At 44.2% G+C, this 20324-nt stretch overlaps 1 protein-coding gene across 3 annotated transcripts in view; it reads left to right on the top strand.

Annotated features, from left to right (window-relative positions):
* Positions 1 to 1051: 1051 nt before the first annotated feature.
* Positions 1052 to 20324, top strand: part of ssbp4 (single stranded DNA binding protein 4) — an 86879-nt gene continuing 67606 nt past the window's right edge. Inside the window, exons 1-3 of one of the 3 annotated variants that reach the window (XM_005932451.3) lie at positions 1052 to 1236; positions 12266 to 12338; positions 18143 to 18204. In XM_005932451.3, coding sequence (XP_005932513.1) covers positions 1181 to 1236; positions 12266 to 12338; positions 18143 to 18204 — 191 coding nt within the window. In that variant the 5' untranslated portion in view covers positions 1052 to 1180. The other 2 variants (XM_005932452.3, XM_042217053.1) reach the window with 2 other exon arrangements.

Genomic DNA, 20324 nt, shown 5'->3' with positions numbered 1-20324 from the left:
GGTACAGATGGAGGGGTAGATTTAACTCCGAAACATAATCCACTGAAGGAGATTGCTAGAGTTATTCTAAAAACATACTTACACCGTATTTCTATAACACCAGACGGCTATCTCTGGAGATCCAACTTGAGCGGCTCTTACCCTGGGAGGGATGACGGGCAGTAGTAATAGACAGCTAAGCATTTCTGTTGGTTTTCTCATTATTAGACCAGAGCACAACACTGTTTGTGCCGTTATTGAAAATCAAAGCATCACATTTGTTCTTTCCATTGATGTTTAAAAAGTGGCGGTATCACCAACTGGATAGCCTCGAGTTATGAAGCTTTTTGAGTTTAGCGTTTTCATCATTGCCCATGTCGTGGGTTGAAAAACACCCCCTGAAGCACACCTGCATAAAGTGTCTGACATTAATAATGACCATAATTTAAAAAATGAACATCATGCTTAATTCAATATGACCCGAAACTGTGGACTAAGCCCAAAAGCTCTATGAAAAAGTGTTTACTTTGGACGTAATGGACGACCTTTCCCTCCATAGACTTCTATAAAGCGAGCAGTGTTTAAATAACCAGAGGTGACGCCCCCTGCTGGCTCCTCTTTGGGTTCACCTTTCAGAACACCTCCATCCATCTTTAACACAATCCACGTTTAAAACAAATAAACGACAGGTAAAGGTGCGAAAGCGCTAGAAGTGGGCACTGACATTCAAATTCACGGGATGAAGAAAGGAGAAAAAAAAAACCTTGCTCCACAGAGCAAAGTCCTCGCCAGCGTGCATTTCCCATCTCCCCCTCCTCTCTCCTCCTGCGGTCCGCAAACAAGAAGTGTGTGTTTCCCTTTAAGGAGCCCCCACCGTTTGCTTAACAGAGGGAGGAAGAGCAGGCCTGCGGAACAGCGGCTGAGGAGGGGAAAAAAATCCAACGGAGGACGGTTTCAAGTCCCCCCCAGTAGAAACTGTGCCTGATTTGTGGCCAATGTTGGAGATGTAAAAAAAAAAGAGAGAGAGAGAGAGAGAGAGAGGGAGGGAGGGAGAGGAGAGAGAAGGAGGAGGGAGGAGGAGGAGGGGGAGGAGAAGGGGGGAGTAAAAACACTAAAGGGGTAGCTATGGAGATGGAGCGTTTTGCTGGCTGCTTTCTTTGACAGGTGTTGAGTGGGGCAAAAGTCTTAAAACAGAAGCAGCATGTACGCCAAAGGTAAAGGAGCCGTCGTCCCTTCCGACAGCCAGGCGCGAGAAAAGTAAGTGACCGAGCCGCCGTGTGTGTGTGTGTGAGCGCGCGGAGGAGCGAGCGGCACAACTTTGTAAAGTAGCGAGGGTAATTTCACAGGAGCCGCTCTACTCTTTCCTCCCTCCTCCCCGTGACCCCCTCGGAGGTGCGCGATAAACTTTTTCCTCTGCTTGTGGCTCCAGTTTGCGTGTTTGTGTCTGAAACACGGCTGCCGTGCGCACACTTCTGTCACTCGTGGGGAGCGACACTGTTGCCGTTTCCTTTCCGTCCTGATACTTTGTTGCGGCTCTCGGCATCAGAACTTCCACGCGCGTGGAGAGGAGCCTGCTCCTGCTCCTCTGGAGGGGGCAGGAGCAAGGGGCGGGATGGGCTGCCTGCTCTGCGGGGTCCCGAGGCGTGAAGCCGGGTCCACGCAGGGAAAGTTCAGTGAGCGGGGCCAAAGTTTTGCAGTCACGGGGAGCAGAGCCTGAATGTTGAACTGCTGCTTCTTGCAGGACGCCGAGGAACGTTAGGCTGAAGTCTGCGCTGTTATTGTGTGAACACATAATATTGGACAAATGATTAGAATTTTGTTTATTGCTTATTTCTGCTGTGCCTTATTATTTGTCCACATCGTCCTCCTTGCCTGTGCATCCTTCCAGGATTTGAGCTCACTACACAAAGCCAGTGTAACTTTTAAATGCCCCTGTCTCTGGTGGATGGGAGGCTGCCGCCCTCTCTCCTTTATGTCCCTGCTAAGCTGGAGCATGTCTTTCAAAGAGTTGGACCCTCTTTGCATCACAGCACTTTAGATCAGAGCTATGTTTTATCATCATTAGCTATTTTTAAGCACTAAACAGTCTGAGGTTAGAAGAGTGTAGGGATCCCTGCTGGGATGCAATTGTAATCTAAAAACACTGTCAGGTCCTGGGAGGCTGTGCTGTTCCGCTGCACCTCATGCATCTGTAATAGAAGCCAAATTTCTTTAGAGACTCTCTTGTATTTTTTGATGCATTGCCGTGTCATATTCAATTGATTAAGCCTCCTAGAGATGTGGCTCGCTTATGTGCTTAGTGGAAGCTTCCTTGAATACGACTTTGTGCATGCCTTGTGCCACAAGCCTTTGATTTCACTCTGAATTCCCATCAGTTTATTGGAAAATTGAGCAGTTCTCTGTGTGTGTGTGTGTGTGTGTGTGTGTGTGCTGAGGAGTGAATCCTAAATGAAAACAGTCCCATGTGGTTTTCATGAACAGCAGGCAGGGTGACCTTTGAACCAGCATATGATGCTTTAATATTGCACATGAACCGCCAGCAGACGCCGAGGCTGCGTTTACACCTGTTTGTGTGGCTCAGCTTCATTAGTTTATTTACAATACGCTGAAAGCCATCTATCATTTGAGTTCTGTGTTCCCGTTGCTTGTTCGGGGACTGTGGATTATGCTCCGTGTGTTATTGGGAGTGAAATCAGTGCAGAGGCAGCATGTATTTCAAATGATAGTGTAGGAGGAGATTAATAATTGAACTCATAAGAAATACAAGTCTTTGGAGAGCTGGAAATGATGAATGCTGCTGCGTTAAGGCTGCTTGTGAATAACCGCGTTTCTGAGTTTGTTTTTCTGCATTTATTCCCACCTTTTCTTTACGTCTCTGTGTATATTCGCGTCCTTTCGGCATGTCACAGGCTTAGAGGTGTTGTCCACACATCACAGATGACGCCTGCCCTCTCCGCTCACCTGTCTTGTCACCCTAACCTGCCCTGCAGGGCCAACACATGTTTCCTTGTAAGTGTAGAGCTCGCAACAGCTGCCTCAATGCATCACTGAATTGCCTCATATTCATATTTACATATTCATACGACTCTTTACATATTCAGATATTAAACAGAGGGCATCCCGGATGGGCTCGTATCTTATTAAAGCAGGCGTGCAGTGTGGCGTCACAGCTCCAGCTCTTGCGTAGAAGATTATGGTGTGATGTGCTCAGTTAGGTAATCTATAAAGGAATAATATGACTTTACGCTCTTGGTTTTGTACAACAGCTCCAATCATAATAAAGTGTGAACGTTTCCCCACTTTTATTTTTGTGTCCTTTTGATTTTAAAGGAGCTGCACGGCTCTTAGATTTGACACACAAATCTGCAGAGGAACATCAGATCACATATTTAAGGCCAGAGAAAAATGTAATTAGTTCAAAGCATGTTTTCCTTGTGTAGCTGAGAGCAATTGGACGATTCATGACTGTGGGCAGGCCACGCGAGTTACACCAGGGGAAGAAGTTATAGAGGGACTATTTACTCATAAGTTTATATTGTGTTTTATTAAACTGCTTCCTTGTCTTGTGCCTAAAACGTTTCACGCATGTGCACGTGCATAATTTAAAATCGACAGCATGTTTTCTTCCTGTGGGGTGTCACAAATGTGGTGATGGCCAGCTGCTGGAGCTTTTCAGGGATTAACCTCACACTGGAAATAATGGAACCAAAACAATCACAAATTTTTTACACCGCTCTGTTTAGGGAGCCTAAAAAGGGCCTGTAACTGGGAGCACGCTTCAATACCGAGGTGGCAGCCTAACTTAGAAAGCAGTGCTTCATTTACCGAAGGACTTGTGAGGTTTTGTTCTTGATGAAGTGTTTAATAAAGCTGCTCTGTATTTACAGTACTGAAAGCTGCAGGTATGTACAGTAGCTCTCAGGGTCACTACACAAAATGTTCCAGCATGCACTCTTAGTTTTGCTGTTAATTGTGTTGTGACATATGTACAGTGTGCTTTTTATTTCCGTCACAGCCTTGAAGCCAAGGCTCGAATCCAGCCCGTTTGCTCAGAAATGCAACATGAAACAGTCACACGAGCGTTTCTCACTTTTGTGGATTCCGCTGCACGACCAAGGCCTCACCATACAGCTGTCTTGAGATCACAGGTAGCAGGAAATGAGGGGGGGAGAGTGTTTTCTTTGCAGATCCTTGAGAAACGTTGTTGTGATGAGGCGTCTTGTAAAGCGAAAACAAGCTACTAATACTAATAAAGGTGGAGGAGGAACCGGTGCCCTCACAGTCAGAGAAATTAATTATTCTCTGCACTTTTCAGTGTTTTATTTAATTTAATTTGGACGGGAGTGACACAGAAGCTTCCGTATTAATGTCTCCTATGTAACTGGAACCTCTTTGAATTGTGCGCTGATGGAGCCAGCACATTAATTAAAGGCGCCATTCACAAAAATGTTTCACAGATCGACGCCACACCTTATTTTTATTGATTTTCTTCTTTTGTAAACTCGTGTTTGGTTTCTAAAAGAACTTGCTCCTCGCGTTTGTTTTCTAATCCTCGGTTTGTCCGTGTGGTTTTGAGTGCTGTTGGATTTATGTGGGGAAAGAGCTTCAAGAGTAAAGTTAATCAGTTTGTTTTGAACATGGGTTTCTTTACATCCTCTGCTCCTCCCCCGACTCCTCCCATGTATTTACATGCACTTTAATGGGGATCTTCAGGTCTGAATGCATGGTTTTGATTCTACACAGATGGCTCTGCCATCTGCATTTTAGCCTTTTGAAGGAAGCATAAAGAGCTGCGCGCTAACACAAGCAGAAACACTGCTCTAAAAGTAAAGAAGCCCTCGATTTACCCTCAGCACCCTTTGGCTGACTGTGCTTTCATTCAGATATGTCAACAGTCAATTAATGCCGCCTTTCGTCAGCTGCTTCTGGTGCATCCGCACAAATTTGCTAGTTTTCTCACTTGAAATAAAGAAGAGAGTATAAATATTGAAGCTACGTGCCTGAAGTTGTTAATCAGTTTGGCAACAGAGCACACAGATGAGAAGTGCGCGCCTTTTATTAGCACACGGGGAAAAGCCTCGATCGAGCAAACGAGGCTCTGTGTGTTCCTAAACATACGTCGGTTACAAAACAAAAGCTCCTTTTTGAAGTTGCATCATGTTATCGTCCTCATTACCTGCTGAGGATGGTAGTCGATCGCTCTCGTCTGCCTCTTTCACCTAAAAACGGCTTTTGTGGGTTAAAAATCCAGTTTTACTATTAAACTCTGAGAAAAGTTCCACGTGATTCTGTCAGCAGGTAACATCACAGAGCCGAGAGGGAGAGCGGAGGCTTCATGTGTGCTTGTGTTTGTCTAACAATGTGTGGATTAACCCATGGCTAAAGCCACTGCTGTTTACATGCTCGGTGACGCTGATTTGTTTTGACAAAGGAAATGCCATAACTGAGCCCAAAAAATATACACAGCCGCTGCGCAGCGGGAATAAGCTTTAGTGAAACAGCTTCACTCTATCACGGATGTCTCAAACGGGCATCCACCCTCTCATTCACCTTTAAGTGATACATCACTGCATCCACACCGGGCACAGCCGTACTGTGTTTATATGCTGGGTGTAAATGTTTCATATTTAGGAAAGAAGATATCGTGCTTTTATCCCGTCGCGCTTTAAAATCAGTATTTATTGTTTCTAAAAGGCATGTATGTGAAAGCAGATGCAGTTAGAGGCCCTGCCTCATCCTCCATCGCTTCCTTCCTCGGCCTGCCGCCGCTCTCGCTGCTGAATTATTGAAACAAAGACATGAGAGTTAATTTGCTAACTGTCTGTGTTTTAGCTCACTAAACTCAGCCGAGATGCCCTTGTCTCCTGAGGCGAGCTGGGACAGCCTGGGGCTAAATGTCAGGTGTGTGTTTCCCGGGGACGTGACAGTGGGAGAGATCTCCTTGATGTGTGGACATGGAGCGAAGTCTTAGTTTGCTTGCGTGACGTTGGCGACGAGAAAGGAGGGAAGATCAGAAGCGATGTTGTAGAGGGTTTTCATTCTTCTCCTTTGGAGCTGCTTATGGTTTAAAAATTGTTATGAATCATTTTGCGTCTTAAGATAAAGAAGATGAGGACGAGACAGATGCTCTGCCAGTTGGCTTTGTGGCTCTTTTAATACAGCCTGACACACTTTACGTGACGGGCCTTGATATTTAGTCGGCAGTCAAAGCACAGGTCAGATGTTCTTCCTCCCACTCAGACTGATCTCCCATGTCTCATCGACTAATTTGCATCAGCAATTTGTTTTTTCTGTTAAATTTCCTTCGTGAACCTCTTCAGAGGGCGCATAAGCTGCGGAGAGGGCTGTTTGTGCTCGTGCTTTGTCTCGTAAGCATCTCACCTTTTATTCCTGACTGACACGTGTAACCGGAGCAGGGGTCACGGGGAAGCGTTCTCACCGGTGCTGTCCGTAGAGCAAAGAGCCGAGGCCCTGACCTTCAGTTTCCCTCTGCCACAGCTAACCCCCTCACGCCTACTTTATCTACCTGTTCTTCCTCAAGCTCTGCTCCACCGGCTTGCAAAAATGTCTCCTCCTCAGCCGGGTTACACTTACTGGTTCTGACAGGGTAACAAAAGGTGTCCCCTGAAGCCTGGATTGAATGAGTGTTTTTAAATAATGCATTGCAGCCAGGGCAGGTGCCCATCGCTGGGGCACGGAGCCCCTCAGATCACACCAGACTCTGCCATGAAAATTTCATCGGCGCAGTGCTCATGGGAATCTGTTCGATCCTGTACAGCGTAGGTGCAGCATATAGGACCTGGCGCCTGCTGCTGGGTGTTCGCACTGCAAAGGCAGGGTTGATTTTGAACGTTACAACATGTGGCAGTCCCGTCTTCTTGTTTTGAGGAAGACCTATTTTTGTTTTCTTGCTCTGCTGCTGACGTAAAATGGAGCAGCTTCTTAGGAGGTTGTGAAAGGGTCTATTTTGACCTATGATCTTTTTGCTGTGTCCCAACTCTAAACAAACAGTGAGCGAAAATAAAACTAAAGAGCAATGAAGGCACAATTTCAAGCTTAAAAACAGAAAATACAAACGTGCCAGAACATCGGTAGGATACAGGAGTCGAACCCTTTTCTTCTGTATGAAAGTCCTGTTGTTTATGCACTTTTAAACTTTTAGGTGGGAGCAGTGTTAGCTGTCCCACAGAAACATCATTGAAAATGCAGTTTAATGTTGCGTGAACGTCATTTTTAGGAGACAGGGTCGCTTGTTGAACCTTGCTAAACTGCAAGTACAGTTTCATTGCGATTCATTATTTAGCATACCTTCTCTCACTCCAACCAGTCACGGTAGATGGCCCCGCCTCCCTGAGCCTGGTTCTGCCGGAGGTTTCTTCCTGTTAAAAGGGAGTTTTTCCTTCCCACTGTCGCCAAAGTGCTTGCTCATAGGGGATCATATAATTGTTGGGTTTTTCTCTGTATGTATTATTGTAGGGTCTACCTTACAATATAAAGCACCTTGAGGCGACTGCTGTTGTGATTTGGCACTGTATAAATCAAATTAAATTGAATTGAATTCAAATGGCATCCTCTAAATGTGCAGCTGCCAAAATGCAGATGTGAGAAAAAGGACGGGCGACCTGAGTTGGCTTTGGTTGGCTGCTTCCACGTGAGTCCTTTCCCACACGACTGAGACTTTGACTGGAGGAGCACGTCGGCCACTGCTGGTTTAAATGCTCAAATAATTAACAACATAACTCTTTCGAGCTTTACATACGTTATTGACGCCCGTGCCAAAGGAGTCATTTTGGTGTTTGATGCTCCAACTAACGTGATCAGTGTTTCTGTAGCAGCTCGTTTTCACATTATTGCATATTTTCATGATTAGCTCCACGTGCCAAAGCTGCAGTCGTTACTCTTGGCTAAAAACAAGAAGCTTACAAAGCTTTCTGTGTTTAAAAAATTGATTGCTGTGATTATTACCGTGCAATAAAGTGAACCGGAAGGCTCTATATGAAGAGAGGACGAGCAGGCTCTGATTCCTGAGATCCTTCAGTGTGGGCAGCAAAACGATGGAGGTTTGCAGCAAGGCCTGTTGTGCTCTGTGATTGGCTGCAAACTGGACACTGTTGAAGCTGTGGTGGAGAGGAGGCCACTGAACAAACTGTGATCCATCACAGATAACCCCGCCACCCTCCGAAACACAACAGGCAGGGGAGCGCCTTCTCCAACACACTGATTCAGCTCCACTGCCCAAACATGCTTTACCCTTTATATTACAATACATCTGTGTGATAGAGAGGGAGCGTCCAGATATTATTATTATTGGATGAAAATAGTATTTCTTTTTCTCATTAGAAGTTTAAATTTTTTGCTAAAAAGCACAAAAATTTCATATGAAACTAAAATAAGTACCAAAGTAGTGCCGTTTCCTTTGTATCCTGTTCTAATGAAACACGGCTTAAGGTAAAGTCATAATCTGGGTCATGTTAGAGCCAACAATCCTCTGAAATGTTAAAAAATAAAAATGATTTTGCTGCACATTTTCGCAGATGACTCTTAGTTACAGGCAATGGGCATTTTCTTGAACACCGAGCTGATCACTTCCACTTCAGCAGAACAGTCGCTGCATCTGATATCAATATTAAACATTAACAACAAACAATTTGCTCCTACATGTGACTCTTTACAAACAAACACACACTGTGTTTTCGTATCTTTGTGGGGACATCTAATTGACATAATGCTAATTCACATAGCCGCTTACCCTGACCCTGACTATCAAAAATGAATGCCTAACCCTAAGCCTAACCATAACCTAATTGTAACCCTGACGCTAAAACCACATTTGAGTCTCAAAAATGCCTTCAAACTCATGGGGACTGGGATTTTGGTCCCCATAAGGGCTGTTGGTCCCCACAAGCATAGCAAACTTCTGATTCTTGGTCCCTACAAAGATATGTAAACACAGCCACACACACATACACACGACATATATGTTTTCCTTAAACTGTGTGTTTACATTAGGTGCTGATATGGGCATAAATAGGATGGTTTCAGATGTTAGAAATACCGCAGGTGATGGCATCGCGTGTCTGGCTGAAACTAGTCTGGACCAGCTGCAACACTTTAGCAGATAGTTCTCAAGACGCTGCAGTGACATCTTTAAAGACATAAAGAGTCAGATTGTTCAACTCTGTTCTGGCTCATTATTGATTCATTCAGTATCACCCAGCAACAACCCAAACATCATAACTCTCTGTCTGGTCTGGGCTTGATGCATGTGATCAGCATAAAATCTATCGCCCCCACCGTACACAAAAGCGCAGCACCTCCCCGCACAGTGCTGTAGAAGCAGGGAGAGCTGAATATAGATGACTGCATGGTGTGGCGTCTGTCCGCGCTTCTTCATCGTAGTAAAAATATTTAGTAGTGCAGTTTGCTTTTGTCCTGAAATGGTGAACCTGAGGGAAGCATGTGCGTCCGTGCAGATTTATGCAGATGAATTTGTTGTCTAACCGGGAGTGGGTGCCAGTATTTGAGTTCTTTGTGATAATAATGTTGGTAAATACTGTTTACCTGAGTTTTGCGAGTCTGGCCAAGTGGCAGTAGGATGAGTGTTAATAAGGGAAGAGAAAGAAAGTAATTGGCTGGTCTCTAAAAACTGACGCTATTTATGATATAAAGTACATTTATGTTTGTAATAAGTCCTTTGCAGCCACTGAGAAATATGTTTGTTTCCTTCTCTGCTGTAACTAGTTGAGAAGATCAATACCACTTTCAAATCTGTGCATCGAAGCGGGGCTAAGACGCTTTTCTTTACTTTCTGTCAGTTTAATTCTGTTACCACAGCACATTCTCATATTAATCACAGACAGAGTTTCATTTAAGGTTGTGCAAGTGATCCCTGTGAGCTAAAAGCTCAGGTTACCGTGAGCTTTTTTTACTCTCGCCTCTGTGTGATGTCAGTGAAAGTGGATATCTTTAATGTGGTCATCTCAGGCATACAGCTGTGGCTGTTTGCACAGCAGCACCACGGGAAGCCAATCAGGAGTCGGCTTAAAGGGTGAGCAGGAAAACCGGCTTGTTTCACACGGAGGATGAACCGAGCGGCTGCGTCGACGCTCCGTATCAGATAAATATTTTTTTGAACTATGAATCGTGATAATTCACTTGACTGAAATCTAAGAGCTGGAAATGTTCATAATGGGTTTAAAGTTACTACGAATAACTATCCTGTATAAAGACAGGAAGCAGGCGCAGGTAGATCACCTGGCTCTGTCCACAGAATGCAACATTTGCCTGTCAGTACCTCTAAAACTCAAATAAAAATCACATGGTTTTAATCTAATGTTCCACAAGCTGACGTAAAAAGAGGACATGGTGGTTTGTAGTAGGATCATGTGTCGTACAGACTCAGGACACAAGCTGTGAGAGTGTGAGGATGGCCGAGGAAGGGAGACCTGTGCCGGTGCCGATTTTCAAGAGCAGATCTGTAGTAACTACAGTGGAATAAAGCTGAGGAGCCATACCATGAAGATATGGAAATGGGTTGTGGTCTGTAATGAGAGTAGGGAACAGGTGGAGAAGAGCCTGGAGAGGTGGAGGTATGCTCTGGAGAGAAGAGGAATAAAAAGTAGCAGAAACAAGGCATGGTACATGTGTGCAGCAGGGAGGATGCTAGCAGAGGTAGTGAACCTGGGGTTAGCTATCCAAAGCACAAGGGAGGTGAAGAGGAGAGTGCGGGGAGGGTGGAGCAGGTGGAGACGAGTATCAGGGGTGATTTGTGAAAGAAGGACAGCAGCAAGACCGAAATCAAAGGTTTCCAGGATGGTGGCGAGACACGGCAAAGTCAGAGAGGCGAGGCGGAGGCGCTTTGGACGTGTGTGGAGGAGAAAAGGTGGATGCTGAGGGTGGATGTAGTGAAGGAGGACAGGCAGAGCATTAGTGTGACAGAGGAGGATGCTGGGATAGGAGGAGGTGGAGGCAGATGATCCGCTGTGGTGACCCCTAAAGGGAGCAGCCAAGAGAGGAAGGAGAAGAAGAATGTGTCGTACAGTTTCTTGGCGGGAAGCGATGACTTTATGAAGTCCCACCATCTTGTTGCTAGGCAACCGGACTTTTACTGGTTCTCGGATCGACACATCACACGAGCCGAATTCATTTTCTACAGCAAAAGTTAAAAAATGTGTGTTTTTATTGGTGACTGGTGGGAAACTGTGCAGTCAAAATGTGCACGACTTGTTTAAAGTCATGAACCAGCATTTTAAAAAGAAAAGATTAATAGTAGAATCGAACGTTATTCTTTTTTTCCTGTGCATGAATGAATAGTTTAACTCAGTAGTTTGATCCTTTGTGATCAGGCCTCATAGATAGCAGGCTCTGGGTTGGGAGCAGCCGGCTGACTGGGGTCTTTATCCCTGTGCTGATGCTCTGGTTGCCTCCATCAGTACAAAGACATGCAGACTGTGTTAATTGGTAAATGTCACATGCAGGTGTGAGTGTGAGCTTGAACAGCTTGTCTGTCTTTTCGTACACGATTGACTGGCAGGTGTAGCCCACCTCTTTACCCGGTGATTGGCTCCTGCTCACTGAAACCCTCTAAAGGACATGCGAGTAAAGCTTTGGTGATGAATACAGGCTGAGCTGCAAAGTGTAAATATGAGGACATAAAGTCGATTGTTTAGTGTGAGAAGAATACACTATATTTTTGATATCAGCAGAAGTGTAATATTAAAGGCTTGTTTGCAGAGCCTCCTCAGCCATTTCCAGCAGCTGTGTTTCTACTCTTTTAGCTGGATGATCCTAAAAGATTTTCTTTTAATGGACCGAGCTTAGACAGCAATATTTGATTTAAGATTTGTCTCACAGGTGATTGAAAAGCTGCTAATAATTATCAGCTGTGCTTCCGTCTTAAACTAATTGCTGTTTATATTAATGAATCATTTTTGTCTCTTAAAGAGCGATTTGTGTTATCATTTCTAACACGTAGAATCCACAAGGGTGTGTTCGCGTCTGGGAGTCCTGTCTGAGGATATTCTTCATCCACGTTTTTCTCTGTGCCTCAGCAGCAGTCATCCTGAAACCTGCGCATCAAACATTCATCACCCCGTCGCTGTGTATATGATATCTGTACTGTAAAATCACGTTTATCCGAGCGCCATCTCAGATGACACGGCGATGATTTTCCGCCAGTTTTGCTCAAACGTTTGACTTTTCCTTCACTTTTGAAATCCTCCTGAATGAACGCTCACTGTGATCCTCAGCGCTCACTCCTCCTCTCGTCTCTGCTCTTGTTTTTCAGGTTAGCTTTATATGTGTACGAGTATTTGCTGCATGTTGGTGCCCAGAAATCAGCACAGACCTTCCTGTCAGAGGTAAGAAGCTCTTTTAGTTTGACTTCCTGTTCAGCGAGGATGAGTGTGATTCCCCCTCTATTGTATGACTAGGAATGGAATTCACATTATGAGCTGTTATGTGTTCGAGCAGGCAGCTGAGGTCCCGACTTTAAGAAAGTGTAAAAACATGAACATGTTAGTGAGCCTAGTCCTGTGTGTGTCTGTTTTATAGTTGCTGAATAACAGCAGTACTTTGTAGTAGGGCTGCACGATTTTGCATAAAATGAGAATCACGATTATTTGGCTTAGAATTGAGATCACGATTCTCTCACGATTTTCTTTTCCAGTATAAATATTTGTTGCACTTATTAACTGCACATCAACTTGTTGAGACTGAACATGAAAACAATAAATAAACATAAAAACAACAAATATCTCACGTTTTGTTGTTGCCGCAAAATGTTGTACTGCTTGAAATTCCGTCTCCACCGTTGCTCGGCGCTGCGTGTATAGAGCAGGTAGTGCAACAATAGAAAAATAGTTGCGGGACGGCACTGTGTAGCGTTTGTCTAGGGTGTTGATCATTTTTCTAAATCCCTCGTTTTGCACAGTGTTGATGGGAGCCATATCTTTGGTCAGGTGATAAGTGATAGCCTCCGTTATTTCTTTGTGCCTGCGGGAGTTCGACGTTTATAGGGAAGCGCTGTAAAAGGTTCCCGTTATTGATGTTTGGGTGGTTGACTGGGACGGATTTTCTCCTGTCACTTTCTCGTCATCCCTGACGTGCTCTCCGTTGTTTTTTCCCTGCTAATTTTAGCATCACAACTTCTGTATCCCGTGGTATAAGGCTCCGCCCTTGTCATTTGTTGAGCAGGAAGAGTGAGCGCTTGTTTTCATGCAGATTACGTTCCGGACCAAAATGCGGTACAATCGTCGTCTTTTTTTTTTTTCTTTTTTTTTAAAATCGTTGTCATTTGGAAATGAGATCGCACATAAGTATGAATCGAGATCGCGATTTTCTAACGATTAATCGTGCAGCCCTACTTTGTAGTGTTTGTTAATGTGGGACAATGTAAACATGCTGTCAGTTGGGCTTCTTAATGTGATTAGCATCCCTTCATTATTACTTTCAGTTTAATCAGCTGTTAAATTGGAGCAGTTTGACATGTTGTAAGCTGGTGCTGTTGCTCCTGTCCTATTCTGACATTTAACAAGTTAAACCGATCGTACCTTTAGTATTGGAAACAATTGCAAACTTAACCATTTGTTTCAGGTCTGCTAGACTTATTAGCCTTATATTATGCCCTTGAACTGTCGAGGAGGTAGGGTCTCTAATGTGTTGCATCCTCTTCCTTAATGTACATCCTTCCTGCTAATGGTCCCATGTCCAGGCCTCCTTCAGGAGAACACCTCTGCAGCTCATTGGCTTTATTCATCTCCGCTTAATACAGTCCACAACGCAGAGAGGGCTTTAATGGCAAACAAAGGCGGGCCTGTATCATCCAACTTTAATACCGACGTGATTTATGTGTCGTTTAATCAGATGAAGTCAGGGTGGAGTCGTGTAGAGATACTGGTGCACATGTGTGCTGCATATCTGTGATACTGACCCTCAGAGCAGGCTTTCTGCACATTAGTCCCAGCCCAAAAGAGAAATTCAATGAAGACATCCACTAACAGAGGTTTATGGTCTCCGAGGAGGCTTAAGCATCCGGAATCAGCCGATTTCCAGCTGACTGGTGACAGCCAACTGAATGCGAGCTGGTCTGTTTTGCGAATGGGCAACAAGCGCAGAGCGGTGCAGAAGAAAAGCCACGTGCACACTCGCAGCCCTGCTAACATGTTGTTGTACGCACTAGAAAAGGATTTAAGCACCTGACCAAATCAGATAATTATTTTTACCCGTTTCCAGTTTCTTTTGTTATAAAAGTGTTATAGAGTTATAAAGGTTGTTTTTATTTTGTTTGTATATGCTGTCAACTGTAGTTCTTAGAAAATCAGATGTGACTGACTGCAGGTATCAGTCAGTCACATTTAGAGAAAAAAGTTTTCATATCGAAGCTTATAGAGGATTATTTTTCACTGATTTCATAAAATCATTTAGGTATATAGTCACTACATATAAACACATGGATGTTAGAGGAACAACTTAGCCCTGCAAAGCCCAAACCATCAAATAATTACCAGAAAAGTCAGTTATTTTTAAATTGAGTGTTTGCTGAAATTTGTAAAAATTGATTAAGTTGCATCGTATTTGCCACAACAGGCATTTTTGTGCAATTTATTTATGTTTTATTGGGGAAAGAAAATCACACTGATGATGTAGAGGTCTCAAAAACTCACAAAAACCCACTTGGAAACCACCAGTTGCTAGGGAAAAATGTGTATTTCCAACTGGTTGGCGACTTCTTGTTGAAAGTGATCGCAGAGAGATGCACAAAGCTGCACTGAAAACCTCTTGTGCCATTGTTTTGTTAGCTAATATTAGCTTTGTTTAGGTACTTTACGCTAAACATAGCATGTTTAGCGTATTTATAACACTGAACAGTGAATACAAAAATAAACAAACAGCAAAATCAGTTTTCAAAATAGCAAACATCAGTTTTTTGGAGGAAAAATGTCTGACTTGACCAGGGTGAAAAAATAAGCTGTAAAAGAACCGTCACAGTCAATATAAAATATCAAAATCCCTCATTTAAATCAATAAAAAAGCTTTATCACCCCCAGCTCTGCTGAAAATGATGAGCTTTTCAATGAAAAAACACAACCGTACCCGCCTCACATTGCCTTTCCTGGTACACGGATGCATCGGTCAGATATAATCGGTCTTTTTTGCCTTTGCTTCCACCAGCGTGCAGGCAGGCAGGCAGCAGGGTGGACGGGGCTGCTGGAGGTCGGCCCGGCTGCCAACAACCAGGAGTCTGAAATATGAAGTAGAGATGGTGGAGCGGCACAGAGAGATTAAGTAGCTGAGCTGCAGCGAGCCTCGCTGATTTCAGAGCCCTTGTGGGTGAATCCTCTCCCAGAGATCGAGTGTTATTGGTGAGCCGCTGGAAAGGGGTGAAGTTCTGGGTCGCGTGCAACCCGAGGCACACAAACACGGATCCGCACACACGTTTAAACGGCCTCAAACAGGAATTAAAACATCTACCCAGACAGGGATTAAAACGGCAGACATGCAGAAGAGTCCACATATCCACGAGGCACGCACGCTAAGACTGCCAAGTCAGTTTGATGCCAGTTGTCTTAAATGTAGCGCCTGCATCGGTGTACTGCTTAAAGATTTTGAGTATTTCAAGCCCGTCTTCAGGTTTATTTAGTCTCTATATATGCTGAGAGTCAGTCACATGACCTGCGTAACATCAGTCTGTTAGAGTGATGACATCCTGTCATTTAGTCAGGCGTTTCCATCCAGCTTCCTTTACCCACAGAAGTGACGGAGAGAGCCACGGCACGTGCACAATGTTTGCATCATCATTATCAACACAAGCCTAGTGAAGCATAGCCACACTTTTAAATGCTAAAATCTTTCAGTGCGTGTATGTATGTGTGTGTTGCACAGTGTGGTATCTATAAAAGAGGTGTTTGCATCCCTCACACACGCACTCTGAGAGATCATGAATAGCGAAAATTCACCATAGCTCATTCTTAATCTTACTGTAGGAACAGGGCTGTGAGAGTGGTTTATCATGCATGTGTTTGTGCTCTTTAGGAAATATTCAAGAAAAGTTTAATGATCTGAAGAACTCTGACTAATGAGAGAGAAGAGCAGTTGTAACTTCTGGTGTTTGTGAGGCTGTGGATTTTACAGAAATCAGAAATTTTACAAAGTTTCAAAAGTAAAGCGCAAACGTCCTGGATGATAATTCCAGTCTTTTAATTCCATTAAACTTGACGCCAGTGGTGAGGTCCAGTTCAGTGACTCAAATTAGCAAAGCCGAGGCCTTGCAGGCAGCCACAGCTGCTGCTGTCTACCTTCCTAACTTTGAGCCTTAACAGTGTCTAAAATGTCTGAGTTGTTTAAAAACTAAAGTCACACCATGCAGGTGAAACTATTCACAGAGACAAACCTGTGAACCCTGATGCTGGGAAGCTGGCTACATTAATATAGGAGTCTGTGGAGACTCGCTCGCTTTTGGGGTCGGTTTTTGGCACTCCTTTTTTCAGCCTCTGAGGTTTCCACTTAAATCGGACACGTAATGACAGTAACAGTAATAATGATGTATGTGAGCAAACGCAGCAGGTTGGCCTTCCACTTTCTCCTGCCTTAATAAAAATCTAGCCACCTTTAGCCTTCGTTCTATTAGTAGACTAGCTCTAACGGTGAGTCTGTTCTCAGAGCTCAAACTATTATCAGTCAGGAGAGGGACACGTGACTTTCTCTCACTTGCCGTGAATTCTGTGGTCAATCCGCTCTCAGACGAACGTCACGCAGAATTTGTGCGAGCGAGCTGGCTCGGTGAAAGACTGTAAGTAGCCAACACAATTGACATTTGCATTCTCTGCCGGGTAACGTTGAGAAAATTTCAGGGCTGCGGTGCATTGTGAAAAAGACTCGTGTCTGGCTTTTAAAAGTTCTCATTTTGCCTTGGTGGCATTGTGGGAAGTGCACTGGATTCTCTGAAAGCAAACGAAGCACAAACCAAGAAAATATCTGTGTCAATAATGAAATTTAACAAATGCCAGAAGTAAATAAAACAAAAGAAAAATCAAATATGTTACGACGAAAGAAAAAAAAAAAGAGCTAATCTATTGTGCTGTAGAGTGCGCTGTCAAAGATACACAGCATGCCTGTATTTGGTCCTGTGCTCTGCATTTGTAGCGCGTCTTTAATGCTTCTTGTATGGTGTGCAGTTTTATATTTTATTGTTCCTTCAGAGATAGAAATGTGTGATCTATTGGCCTCTGCATCTCCCAGCCTCGTGCACAGAAAAACACACATGCATGTTTCAGTAGATAAGGGACTTCTATCGTCACAGGTAGACTGAAGGCGCACGCACACCTGCTCATCTAATGAGAGCACTATCACCTGGACTCTCCTGCCTCAATTAGCCTCTGTTCCTCCTTCAGCGAGAAACACACACACACACACACACACACACACACACACACACACACACACAGAAAAACAGAGTCACTCAGGTTTATAGTATACACACAATACACTTCTGTCCCCAAGAGGACTTTGCCATTCTATGCTCTCCTGCACAGTGCAGCACTCAGCTCTTTAGCAGCATTAAATCAACAGGCCCACACCAACATACGGCACATCACATCATTATAGGCGGCACTGGGGAAATGTGGAGAATGGAAAACCTGAAGGCTTTTATTTTTATTTTATATATATATATATATATATATATATATAAAATAAAAAGACAGAGCACATATAGGAAAGAAATGGAGATCTTCCAGCTGTCATGCTGTCCTCATTGACTGTGGTGAAGGATCTCTCGGGTTGTATATACGAGTCTGTGTGTGTAGAGTCGTGTTAGCAGGAGTGTGTGAAGCAGGCAGTTGGTCTGCTATCTGTCACCGGATCTTATCTCGGTGTCGAGATACAGACAGGAGCTCTGCTGGTTTGTGAGGGCAGCAGAGAGGACCGCCGCTTCAAGACAGTCGCAGTTTCTTATCCACAAACTCGGCACCGCGCTGCTCTGCAGAGCACCATGCTTCTGATCGGCCTACTTTCCTATGCGACTGTCGCTCTGTCAGTCTAAAGTTGGGAGGACAGCTGAGCAAAATGATTACATTATGCATTAAATATGCTGCAGTGTCCAATTTTTCATTTTTCTCCTCTGTCTCCTTCAACCCTCTTTCTCCGTCCTGCTTCTTTCTAACAGATCCGATGGGAGAAGAACATCACGCTTGGAGAACCTCCTGGATTTTTACACTCATGGTGGTGGTATGTATACACTGATCTGTACTTTTCTATTTTTCTTGGCTACATACGCTTTTGTTTTTTCCAGCAGTTCACATGTATACTGTAAAGGTACCCTTAATGGAATAAAAGGAAGTGCAGAGGTGGAGAAGGACGGTAATTGCAGGGAATGCTAAGTGCATCATCTCACACATGTTTAAATGCTGCACTCCTGGCATCCCTCTGACTGACAAGTGAGTTAACGTCCCCTGGTCTGTTATTTAAACTGCTTTTTATACCTCTCATTGAAGTGTGTGCACTGCTCAATTAGAGTCAAATTCGGAGACAGATCCTCTGTCCTGTGACAGTGTTTATAGTAAGTCCAAACTGAGTAAAAAGCTAGCTGTAGGGAGATGCAGTGTGTATCTGTTATCCTCCAAAATGAGGGTAACAGCACATATTTTCAGACAGTCTGCCCGAGGAGATGTTGATAGTGTTGTAATGGGCTGTACACATGCGAAGGGTGAAAAATTGGGTAAAAAATGAAATTAACAAAGACAGTTGGAAGTTGGAAAGACAGCTCAGTGGCTGTGAGTACCAGATGTTTGGTTTTCAAAATGTTCAGCGAGAACGTAGGCACCCTCTGTCCAATGGTAAATGGCCTGCATTTGTATAGTGCTTTTCTAGTCCCCTAAGGACCCCAAAGCGCTTCACACTACATTCAGTCATCCACCCATTCACACACACATTCACACACTGGTGATGGTAAGCTACATTGTAGCCACAGCTGCCCTGGGGCGCACTGACAGAGGCGAGGCTGCCGGACACTGGTGCCACCGGGCCCTCTGACCACCACCAGTCAGGGGTTTTAGAAACGTAGAAATAATTTTTATAATTTCGCATCTGTGATCTTCCGCGGTAGATCCTAAATCAAATAATCACGATGTGCATGAAATGCAGACGTTCAGCTTTAATCCAAGTAGTTTTAACCCTAACGCATTTTTGTACAATGGCCTCCATTTTTCAGAGGCTCATACGTAATCAGACCGTAGACTGACGAGCAGTCTCATAGCCAGGTGAGTCCTGTTCCCTCTTCTTTTTTTTTCTCATGACAAATTGAGCAGATAAGCGATCTGCTGCTGATTCCAAGTGTTAAGCTTGAATTTGATATCCGTTCTCTGGAACGTCGACTGTGAGGTCCAAAGAAGTGTTGATACACGTGGAGTAAGCTATCACTGAGCCAAAAACACACCTATAAGAGGGACAGCAAAAACTTCAGCAGTGGCCAAATCAAGAGTTACTTTTTATTGGCCAGCTCAGCAGTACCAAAGGCCTGAAACACCACAGAAGACAACCAAATGATGTTAGTGTTCTTTACTTGGTTAAGGACATGTGGAGAGAACGTTCTTAGGAGGCAGGAGTACCACTGTCCACATCTGGGATCAATCAAAGTGCAAACTGCTGGTTACAGCCAAGATAAGACTTGACTTGGCCAGAAAACATCTAAGAGTGTGCCTACTTGTGGAAAAAGATTGTTTGGACAGATGAAACCCAGGTTAACTTTTACCAGCCTGATGGGAAGAGAAACATTTGGAAAAGGAAAGGAAGAGCTCATTACCTGTCAAACACAGTGGAGGCAGTCATGTCTTGGGAATGTATGGCTGCTAATGGAACCGCGTCACTAGTGGTTACTGATGACGTGACTGCTGATAGAGGTAGCAGGATGAATTTTGAAGTATAGTTCTGACTGACTTCCTATCTCACCTGCACCTCTGTTGGATATTGTACAGAAACGTTATGGCTGCAGTGAATTGGTAAAAAGATCCTTGAAATGTGTTTATTCTTTTGGTGTTTTTAGGATGACTCAGGTATGACTATAAGATAAGGAGTGCGGTTTTTGTCACAGCATGCCACGACCTCGCCTGCTGCGTGGCAATATCAGCGGGTTGAACTAAAATAAACAACGCTCTTTTTTTTTTTTTTAAAGAACCCTGGCATGCACTTGACCCTTCACCTCCTTCTGCGTGTCCGTCCCAGCTGTCCTGCTCCCCTCTGGGGAAGTGAGCCTCCCGGTTGGAAAACCTCTGCTCTGTCATCAAGCTTGTTTGGCCTGATGCTTCATTAATGGAACAAGGCTCTGACGTGGGCCGTGCCTCTTTTCGTTC

Source organism: Haplochromis burtoni, unplaced genomic scaffold, assembly GCF_018398535.1.
Source record: "Haplochromis burtoni strain Fernald_Lab_line unplaced genomic scaffold, NCSU_Asbu1 Contig_13, whole genome shotgun sequence".
NCBI classification, from domain to species: domain Eukaryota; kingdom Metazoa; phylum Chordata; class Actinopteri; order Cichliformes; family Cichlidae; genus Haplochromis; species Haplochromis burtoni.
The sequence above is the reverse complement of the archived record's forward strand: the minus strand, read 5'-3'. Positions and strand labels throughout refer to the sequence as shown.